The sequence below is a fragment of the Stegodyphus dumicola genome, chromosome 5, assembly GCF_044657685.1.
Source record: "Stegodyphus dumicola isolate Sdum_Otavi_A_Nest chromosome 5, ASM4465768v1".
Classification (NCBI taxonomy): Eukaryota; Metazoa; Arthropoda; class Arachnida; order Araneae; family Eresidae; genus Stegodyphus; species Stegodyphus dumicola.
The window spans coordinates 137,681,082-137,696,154 of NC_140772.1; the positions used below are offsets into that span (position 1 = coordinate 137,681,082).

Here is a 15,073-nt window from a genome sequence, read left to right on the forward strand (position 1 = left end):
TACTTCGTTTAGTCATGAAAGATGACGATATTGATGTTGCTACTGGTATACTGCAGTCGCTATTTTGCAGTTTACAATTAGAAAACTTGGATGAAGTTATAAAATCAGCTAGGATTGATACCCAGTGGAGTTTAATTGGAAAATTGAAAGGTGCTGATGGAATTTTAAAATATAGTGAACTCTCTAGAGTTATGTTGGCCATCTTGACAGTTCCCCATAGTAATGCGGAGTGTGAGAGGATTTTCAGTGTTGTTGCGAAAACGAGGACTAAATTTAGATCTAATATTAGTAATGACACATTAGAAAAACTTTTATTAGCGAAAGCAGGCCTACGTGGCAATTGCTATGAACAAAATTATTAAGTTTCTTTCTTAACGAAAGCAAAATCTGCCACTGTCCATAACATTTGTATGAAAACTGATTAAAGTGTCTTTTTTTTTTTTTTTTTTTTTTTTTCGATGCAAGTAATAAAAATGTTTTTTATGTCTAAGGTATTTTTGTTTTGCTTGCATTTAAGACTTAGTAACTATTTAAAGTTAATTCATCATTAAAAACTATATTTTTATGATTTAAAAAGTATTTTTAACATTCTGAAAAATCTCCTGATTTCTTAAAAAAATCTTCTGATTTTTGAGTGTCATAGGTTGGCAAGTATGACAATGTAGTTCCCTACGCTACTACTGATAAGGCCTCAGTTATTTCAGTCATTGAATAATGCTTGTTTCCTTTTAATGTGTTTGTTTACCATAAATAATCAAACCAATACTTTGATGATTAGTATTGTTTTAATTGGAATGCCTTTGAAATTACTGATTTTGATAAACTTGCCTTCTGAAATTACCGATTTTAATAAATTAAATTCTATAATGACATTTTTGAAATCACAAATTAAATGTATCCAACACATTTGCCACATTGAATAATGCATAGAAGTAGTTTGATTTTTGCAAGATTTATCAAAACATCATTTAGAAATGTGGACCACATAATATGTTCAGTAAACATAAACAGTGCACAATCCATATGTTGCTTTGTGAATTGATGGAATAAGAAGACACTGAGCTTCAACATGCCAGCTTGGGTCTTATTTTGCTGAATTATATGCAGACACAAGCAGTGAATGGCTGAATTTCATGCTGATGACAGTTACCTATTTTCCACCTGACCTTGAAAACAAAATGCAAATAAAAATGGTTATCTTTGATATGTACACAATGATAAATAGCAAAAATACACTTATACGATGTAATTGTGTAAAAATTACATAACCAGATCAAATAATAAATTTATATCCAAGTGAGTTTGACAACATCCAATTTGACATCAAATGGTTCAGTGGGGGAGACTGTTTCATGAAATAACTGAACACCCAATCTAGTTTAAAGAAGAATTCATCAAATATTGTAAGAAAGAAGTCCTAATTCAAAGAATCATAATATCCAGCATTTACCATGTTTGCTGGCGTATAAGACACTCTTTTTATTTTTTTTTCTTTGAAAATCGGTATAAAAAACGGGTTGCATCTTATACGTTGATACTCAGTTTTTGATAACTTTCATTTCTGGAAATTTCCTGTATTCGGAGTTATGCGATTTCCCCCCCCCCCTTGTTCCTTGCAGAGTGTAGGAATATTACAGTTACGTAGAGCTCAGTGAATGCGCATATGCTGTCGTCAATGATTACAGCTGGGTTTGTTTAAACTTTACAGTTCTTGTGAATGCCTTCTAAGTTTATAAAATTTCTACTGCTCAATTTTCTTAAATATGTTGGCAAATTATGGCTCAAAAACAGTGTTGGCATTGCTACAACATAGCACACAAGCTACATTTGATTGCATATGCTAAAGAACATGGAACAGGGCTGCAGAGACACATTTTGGGCCACCCCCAACTGAGAAAATGATTAGAACTTGGCAGAATTATAATAAATAATCAGTAATAAAGTTTTATCTTTCAAAAATGTGTATTAAAAAGGGATTGTATCTTATAAAACAATGCGTCTTATACGCTGGCAAATACGGTAATTTTTAAAACACATCTAAAGAAAAATATTCATGGTTCTTGATTATGATTTTCTAAGACATATTTTCAAGATGAATGACGATTAGCAATTTCTTAAGTTGCTGAATAGAGAAGTAAAGAAGTTATCTATTAAGAATACAGTTATACCAACTTGAGAGTATATTCTGAATGAAAATTAGGACTAAATTTATATGATCACTTTTTGTTCTTTTTCCAGAATTAAATTTATGTGAAACTTTTGGAAATACTTTGTAATTCCCCGTAACTGGTATTCTTACTCTCAGTATGAAAAACCTTTGTACTGTTACTCTCCATTTTCGAAAATACATATAGCATACGTTTTTAATATGGGTGAGAAATCATTGTAAGTGTAAATCATTTTCAATTAGGCTTTGGCCGTTAGTAGATAAAGATGCAAAACACAGGTGGTGTATGCATCAAGTAGATTGGCTGCATAGGGTCTTTTTTGGTTTTAACTAGGAAAACAAGCTGTTATTCATTATTTAAAAAATGAACATTGTAGATAAAACTCATTTCAGACTGACTGGGCTGTTATTCATTATCTAAAAAATAAATCAGTTCATGACCTTGACAAAAAAATACCAACCATAAATTTTGCATTGAAATTTTGCTTTCAGGTACTGAAATCATTCATGCTAAAAGACTTGGGCAAATAAAGGATGCAATTCTGAAGATTAATTTTTTTAGATGTGTTTGTTAGAGTTTTTGCCTGTTGATCTATTTAAATGTATTACTTTTATTGCTTTATTTACAATCAGTATAGGAGCCCACCAGCGGCCGAGCGGTAAAGTCCCTGAACACTGGTAGTTCAATCCGAGGTTCGAATCTCGTGAACGGCCTGGCTGCATGGGTGTTTTCGTAGTTTTCCCCATGTGTAACGTGTATACGAGCCAATTTCCCTTAGAAAGTTCTCCCCGAAGGCATCCCTTTCCTTAGGCAGATGGCCCTCGAGGCTTTGCCATAATCACACACACATATAATCAGTATAGCTCTTAAAGATACACCAGTTGTAAATTACATACAAAATTTTTAGTATCATCCCACCTTTTCTGCATTTAATAGCTATATTTATGTTAATATAAGATTTCAGATTTAAAATCAATATACACTTATCGTATTCTAAATTTTACACAATTTTACAGAGCACAATTATTTTTCATTTATACATTTTAAGCAATGTAGGGATAAAACATCTATAGATTCATGAATGTTTAGAAGCTCACTGCTTTAATCATTCATTATAAAAATGTGCTGTGCATAAAGAAATTGTTTCAAATGTAATAGTTATAATGTGTGTATATATATATTTTGAAATGTAATACGAGGGCTATCCAGAAAGTAGATTTGACGTTTTGGAATAAAAAAATAAAGTATAGGAAACAAATTTTATTATATACAGATGAAAGCCACACTCAAATACTACTTTTCTACATAGTCACCATACAAATTAAGGCATTTATCGTAGCGATGTACGAGCTTGGAAATTCCTTCGTCAAAAAATTCGGCCGCCTGCGCCTTCAACCACTTCGTTACCTCTTCTTGCAGCTGTGCGTCGTCATCAAAACGCTGCATAGCCAGCCACTTCTTCATTGCTGGGAATAGGTGGAAGTCGCTCGATGCCAGGTCGGGACTGTACGGCGGATGAGGAAACAACTCCCACTTAAAAGATTCAAGAACTTTACGAGTGACATTTGCCGTGTGGGGCCGGGCGTTGTCGTGAATCAACAAGATCTTAGAGCTCAACATTCCTCTGCGCTTGTTTTGAATTGCTCTTCTGAGTTTTTGGAGAGTTTGGCAATACCTTTGAGAGTTTATTGTAGTGCCTCTTTCCAGGAAGTCCACCAAAATTACACCTTTTCTGTCCCAAAAAACAGTCGCCATCATCTTCCTTGCCGACATTGTTTGCATGTATTTCTTGGGTTTTTGGCGAGAACTTGTGTGCCCCCACTGCATTGATTGCAATTTCGTTTCACAGTTCACATGTTTCACCCATGTTTCGTCACCAGTAACGATGCGATCGAGTAAAGAGTCACCATCCTTATGGTAAGCGTCCAAAAAGTTCAACGCTGCAGCCATTCGCTGATTTTTGTGGTCCTCTGTCAAGATTTTTGGAATCCATCTTGCACAAAACTTGTGGTAACCAAGCTTTTCGCTGATGATTTCGTGCAACAAACTTCGCGAAATTTGTGGAAAACTCAAAGAAAGTTCCGTTATTGTGAAATTTCGATTTTCACGGACTTTAGCATCGACTTTTTCGAGAAGTTCGGCGGTCACTATGCTGGGTCTCCCACTTCGATCTTCGTCGTGAACATTGGTTCGGCCATTTTAAAATCTTATGACCCACTGACGCACTCCACCTTCAGTGATAATGTTGTCCCCATACACTTCACGAAGCTGCCGATAGATTTCTATCGGTTTACAGTTTTTTGCAGTCAGAAACCTTATTACTGAGCGCACCTCGCAGCTCGCGGGATTTTCAATTAACGCAGACATTTCAAACCGTCACAGTATCTGAACGGAGCACAGCACGAACCTCTCACTAGCACGGCTAGATGCAGACTGAGCTGCGCAACGCTCTGACCCCAAGATGGCCGCGCTAGCCCCGCCCCTAGCGGACACAGACGGAAACGTAATCTACTTCCTGGATGGCCCTCGTAGTTTTGTGTATATATATAGAAAGAGAGAGAGAGAGAGTGTGAGTGATCATAAGAAAACTTCCGAATAGATGTATCCCTTATGGCCTATCCACTCAATCAATTGAAATAAAATTTCAGATATTGTTATTTGAATTTATGCACTCGAGGTTTTGTGATTTAAAACAGGGCTGTCACAGTGAAAATATTTCGAAATTTTTGAATAGCAATATGCGTTTTTTTTTCCTGCACAAATTGATCAACACTTTGAAAAACCTTAAATGGCATTAGAACAATACACATATAACAGTAATTGCTGATGTAAAACATTTGCAAAGAAAAGCATTTTAAAGGGCTAGTGACAATACAGGAGATGAGAGAAAAATAAAACTTTTATTGGAATGACACATGTGTTTGCCAAGTGCTGCAGTGGCATTTTGCGCATGTCATGTCCCATAACTTTTAATTTCGTGGCCACCACGATCCTTCTGCCTCACTCCTTTGGATTTCTAGTTCTGGAATTATCTGAAATCTAAGGTGCACATATCAAATCCAAAATGTCAGAATTGAAAGAGGCCATAAAATGTGAAATTGTACAGATTCCTGTTTCGATGTTACGTTCATCATTGTAGTCAATGATTTGCATGCAATGCTTTGTCTGCAAAAGTGGGCGTGTTGAAAACTTGTAATTAATAACAGTTTTTTTCTTCTCCTCTCGTATTGTCATTGGTCCTTTACATTACTGTTCTTTTCAAACATTTCATGCTGGCAATTTTTGTCATAAGTGTATCAGTCCAATGCCATTTATCATTTTTCAAAGAACTGATCAATTTGCACAGGAAAAAAGTGGTTACCATTCAAAAATTTTGAAATTTTATCACTTTAACCATAACCATGTCAGTTGTATTGTTTTAAATCATCAAAATCTTGAGTGCATAGCTTTAAATAACAATATCTGAAATTTCATTTTGGCTAGTTGCGGATATTTTGCTAGGGGTTTATGTATATTTGTTGTAGTGGAATGGTCATTTTAATGATGGACCATTGTAACTAGCATTGGCTAATCATCTGCAACTGGAAAATCGACAATTCAGTTATTTATTAAAAAAAATCTTAGATGTGTTTATGTGTAATTAAGTTATATATTTTGTTATTTAAAATATGTTGTATATGAATTAATGTATTGTATTTTGATTTTTTTTTTTTTTTTTTTTCTGTGTGGATAGTTTCAGATCTGTTTGCTGTATTGCAGCACTAAAAAATTGATTAACTATGTTCATAACGTGTTAAAATATCTGAAGTATTTATTTTTAACTCCTTTTTCATTTAGCTCTTGTACAGTGAAATTGAGAATATTCAGAGAGTTGCTGCCGGAGTGCTCTGCGAACTTGCAGCTGATAAAGAAGGAGCTGAAATGATAGAATCTGAAGGTGCAACACCACCTCTTACTGAACTTCTGCATTCTAGAAATGAAGGTGTTGGTAAGAATAAAATTAGATTTAGAATGCTTTTAAAATTTCTTTCCCCGCTTTTTTGGTGAAACCAGTTCAATAATTTTTTCTTAGTTTGCATATTTCTCGTATTATTAAAAATACAGGGTTAAAGAATTAGCAGTGTTTCACTAAATGAGATATTTTTATTCTAAATAACCATTTTAAGTGACACAAATCTCATTAAAATAATTCTAGTTGGGACCTTTATTTGTTGAATTTGGGCTGTAAGAAGTACGTAAGGAATTTTCATTAACCTTCCAGCACGTATGCGCAAGATTTACGACAAATTCAGTTTTTAATGCACATTTTTCGGATATTGAATCTGAGAGGTCTGAATGTAATTTCTATTCCTCTTTTCTACCCTTCCTCACATCATGGAATGTGCCAGCAGGAAGTCATTTGACTTTTTTTTTCCCCTGGCCATTTGTGCTATGTGGCAGCTTTTTTGTAAAAGTTACGACACGTGCATGTTCATGGGTCAAAATTCGGAAAAAAATTTTTTTTCCTCAAATATTTTGTAATTTTGTGTTATTAATTGCCGTGTATTATTTAAATTTGAATACATTTGGCTCTGTAAATTTTTTACAGTCAAAAGTCTTTAATCCGGACGTCCATAATCCAGATATCAAAGCTACAAACTTTCTGCTTCGCGTTTATGCATGCGCATAATATCTTTACGCATGTGCACAATACCTTTACGCTTGCACATAATATCTTTACACATGCGCGTTTAATGTATAACGGACAGTATATGCTAAGCTAAAATTATCTATTTTAGTTAATGTTGCAGATTGCATTGTTCCTTAATCTTCGAATTGGCTCTGGCTTATTATTTTTTGCAGAATGTTAGCGAGCAATTTTATAAAAGTAAGCTTGAACTATCGATTATGTCAAAAAGAATTTCCGATTCTGGAGCTGCCAAAGGGTCCACAAAGTGAAAGCATGTTTCGATGTCCATCAAACAAAAAATGGAATTGCTGCAAAAAATGGATAAAGGCATATCCTTTGTTTCTCTAACCATTCCGAAATCTGTTTATAAATTTCACGCTGCTCTGCGAAGGGGGGACGTCGCGGCACACAATGAACTGAAAGTTGATCTGTCAGCACTATCCTTATCTTCAGGGCAGATGTTTTTATTTTATTCGGCTTATAATTCCTTACTAAATGTAGTATTTCATCTTGATGTGCTCCGTCTTTGATATGATTTAAATCAAATTCCTCGTCATTATAAATATCATGAATACACATCAAATAGTTTTCTGTTTGCAATTTTCTAATTTCGACTATGCATTTCTAATTTCGACTAAGCATAATGTATGCTTTATGCATGCATGTGTTGAAAGAAATGTTTAATAAAGTAAACAAATAAATATTAAGCTTTTTTTTTTTTTTTTTTTTTTTGTAAATTTTGATACCTTTTAGATCATAATTGCTCTTTATTTCATAAATTACGGTTTCATATTTTTAATTTTATAATTTCTGCATGCCATCTTACCAGATTTGAATTGATGATCTATAATTCGGATAAACCGATAATCCGGAATCGCCGAAATCCCGACGAGTCCGGATTAAAGACTTTTGACTGTATCAGTTTTCATGGCAAAAAAATATGTGCAACCAGCTGATTTTGCTCCGATTCTTCAAGAATTATCTAATGAAGAAAAGGAAGACACGGAAACCTTTGGATGGGAGAACAATAGAGATTTCCATTCCTTATTTTCTTTTATTTCTATTTTTAGAAATAAATAAAAATATTAAAGTTAGTTTGAAGTGAGTTTTTGTAACTAGTAAGAAGTAAATTTCCTTGCAGAATGAGTAATGCTAAACTTACTTGTTATATTTGGCTATACTTGCCTTTGATAACTTTTTTTTTTTGAATATTAAATATTCAAAAAAAAAGCTAATTTATGAATAATATGTATAAAGAATATAAAGAATGAATATTAAAATTAGATTTTAAAATATAATTATTAAATAATAAATTTAAAATGTTCTATAATGAATCATTGCATTTCCATTTCACTAACATAAGAACTTAAAAATAATTTACTTATATTTGAATGTGGTATCATTTGTATTTTGCAATAATAAGATTAATATTTTATTTTTTAACAAATTTATTATCAATATTAACTCTTTTTTTTTTTGTGTGTGTGTGTGTGTGTTTTGTGCCCAAAACGGTAAAATTAACGGTGTCATAAAAAATACGACGTGCGCCTGCTTATGTAAAATTGCCAAGCACGCGTGCTGGAAGGTTAAATAGTAATTAGTTAAATTTTCTACAAAAATTATATGACTGGATTGTTTTTTTCCAGCTACTTACGCTGCTGCTGTTCTTTTCCGAATGTCTGAGGATAAACCTCAAGATTACAAGAAACGTCTCTCTGTGGAACTTACAAATTCTCTATTTAGAGATGATGCTGGCCCTTGGACTGGAATGGTAAATGAAAACTTTCTACAGTGCATTCATAATTTTTCTAAATCGATGTGTTCTATTGGATTCACATGTGCTCAGTAGGAAATGTAATTATTTGCCATCTGTGTGTATTTTTTTATACAGAGTATATTTTTTAAACTAGTGAGACAAATTTTGATGAACTTTAAACTGATGACAATTTAAGACTCACATTTATACAGATTCAAGATTTATACAATTTAACTCTAGACTAATAGCACATCTAATGCTAATAACCAATAATTTACAGGATGCTTGATTTATTACTTTATGAAGTTCTTTTACAAAAGAAATTGACTGGCCAAAAATGAAACCAAATTGGCAGATTGCATTAGATGCATTTTAATAAGTTTGCTGAGTGTTTTTGAAATCCCAAATAAAATTTATATTGAGCCCCCTTTATTTTACATTTAAGATTGTCTGTATTTTTTTATTTTTTTTTTATTTTTTATTAAGCAATATTAAAAATATTAATAATATCGTCTTATAGTATTCAAAGATCAAGTACTGAATAATTTTTTACCTTAAGTTTTGCTTCTTTTACTGTATTATTTGTGATGTTATGAATAATTCATAATTTAATTAATGAAACATTAATAAACTGCATTTTTTCATTAATATTTTTTAATAAGTCAGGTATCTTTAAATAAACCAGATTTTTTCTTCTTTTCATTTATAGTAAAATTTGATTTCTGAAAGCATTTTAAATTTAATCCCATGTAAAATTTTGGTCTGGCAGCAAAGTTATGCTAAAAAGTAGTTTTAAACCTTTTCCATTTAAAGAGCCAGATGATTTGCTAATGTTTTTATTTTAGCAGATTCATAGAAAAGTTTGCCTATATTATAATATATTTATAAATAGATTTATTCATATGAAGATATATAAGTAATGTGCATACAAGATTTGTAGGTAATTTCATTTTTCATTTAAGATCTCATAAAAATATGATTTTTTATTGCTTGCGCGTGCAATTTCTCTAAACTGCCCAATAATTATATTAAAAAAAAAAAAAAAAAACTTTGTATATAAATGGACAATTTTTGTGCTTTGTACATTAGAACGTCTAGAAATATTAATTAAATTTGAGTTTTGATTGTTCTCTTTTTGTTATCTCAATTAAAATTATGGTAATTAGTGTTTAAATATATAATTATGCATACTTACAGACTTATATATCTTTATATTTCTTTATTAATATTAAAAAAATATTGTGCATTACATGAAGGCAATTATAGTTTTAAGTTTTATCAAAACTGTTAATTTTTCTGTTTGTGTGCTTGATTTCTCTGAAACCATTGTTCAGAACTTCAAGAAATTTTATCCATAAATATATATATAAACCCTGGTTGAGTGTAAAAGACCAAATATTATAATTCTTTCATGAAAATTTTAGAAATCATCTTAATATTTATATTAAAATATAACTGATTTCAAAGTTTCAAGAAATGAAATTTTTTAAGAAACAATTTGAGTATTTGTAACGTAACATAGCTTTAATACTACATTATTTTTTTTAATTTAAAAAAGAGCTAAAAGACTTGTTTATCCTAATCCTGCATACAATATGTATGACAATTCTAAGTCAAGGTGAAGAAGGTACTCCATTTTATTAAAGTATCTTAACACCTGAAACATAAATTAAAAGAGGAAATGCGGTATCAAGGATATACCAGTAAGTTTCATGATAACAATCCCCTTAGTTATAGAGATACTAAGCAAACCTTCACTGGCCGCAAGAGTTAATAGGAAATTCATAATGCATCTTGATAATCACCATCATTGATAGTTGTATCTAAGATGACTCTTTTCAAGCCAAAAATAATTATAAAATATCAATATCCTTTTTAAAATTTTATTTCTTCCTTTAGCCTGCCGACATGGACATAAACATGTTGGGTCCTGAGGAAGCCTATCATGATCAGATATATCAGGGTAGTCAAGGTCCTCCCAGTGTACATGCTGCAGGTGCAAGACACAACCCTTATACACCGCAAGGTTTGTATTAGTTGCTTTGAGACAGAATAGCTTGTATTTTTTTTTTTTTTTTTATTTTTTATTTTAAGCATTTGCATTTTTAACATCTATTATTCATTAATCATCTCATCTGAGTTGTCCAGTAAATTTATAAATGTATAATTTAATTGCAATCAAATTTATAATTTTATTAAAGTAAAATTTATGATTACATTTGAAAATGTATAAATTAGTGCTGAATTTTTTTTTTTACCAGTTAGTAATTTTACACATGTTGAAAACAAAAAATTCTTGATGTTGACTGTTTTTGCATAATTAAATTTTATCTTTTTACTTTTATGTGAGTGCAGTATTTTTATTTTTTAGCAGTCTTTTGGAAGAAGTGCTTTATTTAATAGAAATATATTTAGCATCTTTCACATCACACAAATTTTTTTTTCTACGTCTAAATCAAAATAGGTACTCCTAAAATCCTCATACATATTCTTCATTTTAAAAAATGGTCTGTCAGTCATTCTTTGGTAAAATCAGGAAAGCTTTTTGTTGAATTAAAATGTACCTTCTTACAAATCACATGCCCATTTCTGAATAAACCCACAAAGAATTGGGTAAAAGATGCTTTCGTGTGTCATTTTGCCAATACTGAGGGTCGGTACTGGAGATGTTATGATTGTTTAATATTATTTTCCACTTTTGATTAAGAATAGCTAAAGGTCATTATCTAAAGCAATTTGTATTTGTTTCTGTGCCACCAACGTGCCAGAAGATTTTGGGTTAACGTAAACTTTAAGTACCTCTCCTCCATGAGAACAAACACAATGTATGTCTTAAGTATTGAGGGTCATTTCGTTCAGTTGTGTAGAGCTTCAATAAAATGGGTTTAGCTAAAATTTCGGTTATTGTATTTAGAACCAAAGTCCTTTTTCTTCCAGGGGATGTTGGTTCTACTTTCTTATGGTCTTTGTACAGACTAGCTAACAGTGGCAGAATCTCTATATTTTATGATTGTTAATAAAAACAGTCTGCTAGAGGCATTGTAAATGAGGGACTGTTCCTCAAGATTTAAAAAAAAAAAAAAAAAAAAAAAAAAAAAAGGTGCTTAAGTGAGTTCTAGTTTTCCCTTTCAAACCCAGCTGATAAGGGGTGAAAATGCAACCTCTGCCTCTTATCACATCCAAAAATTCTTGTTGGAGTACACATATTATGTTAACAGTTTGTCCACAGAAAATTTTTGAAATCCTTCCATGTACATTATTAATCTTTGAATGGAAAAAGGAATGTTTGCTTCTCGCTTCGGAAAGAAGTAAAAAAATAATTTAAAAAATATATAAATAAAAGCATTGGTTAAGTCTATAAATAAGTAAGAGTTTAGTTTAATAGACAGAGTGCCATCTAGAAATATGAATTTTGACTTTGAACAAGTTTGAAGGAACATTTTTTAAATGTACCTAAAGTAAAAAGATTTAAGCCTGAAAGATAAGAATAAATTGGTAAATAATTGCTATGTGTTTGGTAAGTGCAACCAAAGAAAAAAGCAGTCTTTAAAATGGGAATTTATCCCAACATTATGTAAATTAAAAAACATTATGTAATTAAAGAACTGCAATTCATGAAGTACTAATAAAAAAGGCAAAGGGAATAGAAAATCAAGAGACATTGAAACTGCTCTTCTAAAATGATTTTTAGGCCATGAGACTAAAAAATATTCCTACAGATCTCTCTTGACTTCAGAAGCTTTGGAATTCAATAATATGCTTAAAGAGAACATCTTATGAACTATTGTTATATAGTTGTTCACAGAATGTAAAAAGAGGGTTTTTTTTTTTTTTTTTTTTAAATCTGAAACTGCACAGTAAAAAGCAAAGAGTAGATCATTCTTTGTCTAATAACTGGATAAAAGTCACATAAAATTCATAATGCAGATGAAACTGTCTATTTAACAGAACATTACTGAATAAAAGTGAAACAACAGCTTGTTCTATGAAATTGAAGGAATTGTTTACTTTTATTGACACACAGTATAAAGAGTAACAATTAAGAAGATGCTGTAATTTATTGAAAGAGGCAGGAAAGGCTTTGATGTCTAAAAGGAGTCAAGAATTACCTCTAACTTACCATTAGAACTCGTGGATCACAAGCAGTACTCTTTATTTTCTTTTAAAGTGGAATAGCGATCTTGGGGGGGGGGGGAGTTGTATTGAAAAATAGCTGTGCTGCACATTCTTTTGATATTGTTCTGTAAAATGTTTAACACTAGAACTGTAGAGCGGGTCAATTTGACCCAGACCGATGTTTCATTTATCACCACACGAAAAGTATTGATTGAAAAACAAATTCCTTTCATGACTTTTAATAATTTAAGGTAAACAGTAAATTACCAAATTTAAAACTGTGTAACATAAATAAATTTCTGATTATTAACACTTAACCTAGAACTACAAAGAGGGTCAATTTGACCTGTAAGAAATGTTTATGCCTAAATGATGAAAAACAGTTGCACTTTCTTGGAAGTAACTGTAAAGTATATCTCCTTCGACCTCTAATTCCTAAAATAGACTGCACCAGGTGGAGGAATAGTATGGTTTTCAGTCAAGATTCGGAACGCGAACTGCATTCAAATGCAGTGGAAAATTACAGCGAATATCTCGAAAGATTTTTGAAGTTGTTTTTATTCTATATTTAATATAAAGATAGATAAGATGTCACGACGTTGTTCAGGACTGTTCAACACTGTTCAGGAAGCTTTGGAATATTTACAACAATTATCTGCAAATGATTCAGAAGATGATGATAATGATGACAGTGTTTCGAGTTTGAGTAGCGAGGATGAATACCTGTCGACTAATGAAGAAAATGAAAGTCATGATAATTCTGGCAGTGCTCTAACAATTGCTGGACCTTCTCGTCGCGATAATGATGATAATTTATCATAAAAAAAGATAAATAAAAAATTCTAAGAATAGACGCATATACTCAAGGAAATCTGAAAAGAAATCAGCAGTAACATTCTGTTGTTAACATAAGTTGGAAATAATGAAGTTGGTAAAGATGGGATATCGTACAATTAGGAACAAATGAACAACTATCATTTTGCTGTATACCTTACTGTCGAGGGTTTAACCTTTTTCCGTATACTCTTCATGGATCCCACCACATAACATACACATAACATACAAAGCATGATCTTTTTGCTAGCATACCTGCCAACTTTTACGAATTTTTCGTAATTTTTACGAAAATGCGTTTGTCTGTACGATTTTACGATCATGATCCATTTTTTTCCTTTTTCAAGTGTTTTTAGTGATTTTTGTCGAAATTTTAGAATTTTTCACCAATTGCATCGTGTTTTACCGCTAACTACCAACTACTTCGAATCCAGTAACCTGCCGTTTCTCCCAACTCGCCGCTTAACCAGCCAATCCAATGTGCTGAACTTGTTTCTCCCACTCTTTTCTTTGTGGGCGCCAGTTTTTTTTTCGCTTTCGCTTCAGCTGCAAGGGAATTACTCAGCGAGCATGGATTGTCGCATTTTGTCCCCCCCCCCACGTGCTATGAATTTTCTTAATGCGTCGTTGTTACAAAATGAGTTAAAAAAAAACCGTATTCTCAATATTTTTGGCCTGCCTACAAAGCCGAATTTCCAACAATTAAAGAATCCTTCAAAGGAAATAACTATGCATTTTGCAACGTGTGCGACTTCATAATAAGTCACGGTGAAAGAAGCGACATTGTGAAGCATATTAAGTCTAAAAAGCATGAAGTATTAATGCTTCGGCTTCGACAACGTCAAAGAAAGTGGATGATTTTTTTTTTTTCAAATTCGGCTACAAATTCGGATGCCGATGTCCTCTGGTGAAACGAGAAAAATTCTGAAACCTGTATGCACGAGATGGTTATCCTTAGGCAGAGTGCTAGGAAGGTTTATTGAACAGTGGGATGCATTGCTAAAATATTTCCACGAAGAGACCAAAACGAAACCACAGATCCCATCAAATTTGTCGGCATATAAGAAAAGATTCATTTTTTTTATTGATAAATTTCCATTTTTGTTAACAATTAAAGAAAATGAATGCCATAATGATGCTTTAGATAAACTACAGAATCAATTTTCTGCTCCACAGTTTGAAGACTTTGCCAGTTCTGGAGAAGATAGACTTGATGTCCTCGTTGGTACCTTAAAAAGAATAAAAAGAGCTGATGTAACACCAAAATATGATAGACAAGCAAGAGTTTTATGTGCTATTCTCGTAATTCCACACAGTAATGCTGAGTGCGAGAAAGTCTTCAGCATTGTGAAGAAAAATAAAACTATGTTTTGTTCTTCAATTTCACCAAAAACTCTAGAAAACATTTTAATTGCTAAATGTTATGAGGAAACTAATTGTTATGACAGGAAATTTTCCAAAGAATTTTTGGCTAAAGTCAAAAAATGCACTCTAAATTCATTGCAATAATTTTTTTTGTGTAACATTAAG

At 31.9% G+C, this 15,073-nt stretch overlaps 1 protein-coding gene across 3 annotated transcripts in view; it reads left to right on the top strand.

The window, feature by feature from the left end:
* arm (armadillo) overlaps positions 1-15,073 on the top strand; it is a 120,341-nt gene that overhangs the window by 95,933 nt on the left and 9,335 nt on the right. For all 3 annotated transcript variants that reach the window (XM_085817103.1, XM_085817105.1, XM_085817104.1), the window contains exons 14-16: positions 6,006-6,156; positions 8,484-8,608; positions 10,493-10,619. In XM_085817103.1, the coding sequence (XP_085673229.1) occupies positions 6,006-6,156; positions 8,484-8,608; positions 10,493-10,619 (403 nt within the window). The remainder of the gene's footprint in view (positions 1-6,005; positions 6,157-8,483; positions 8,609-10,492; positions 10,620-15,073) is intronic.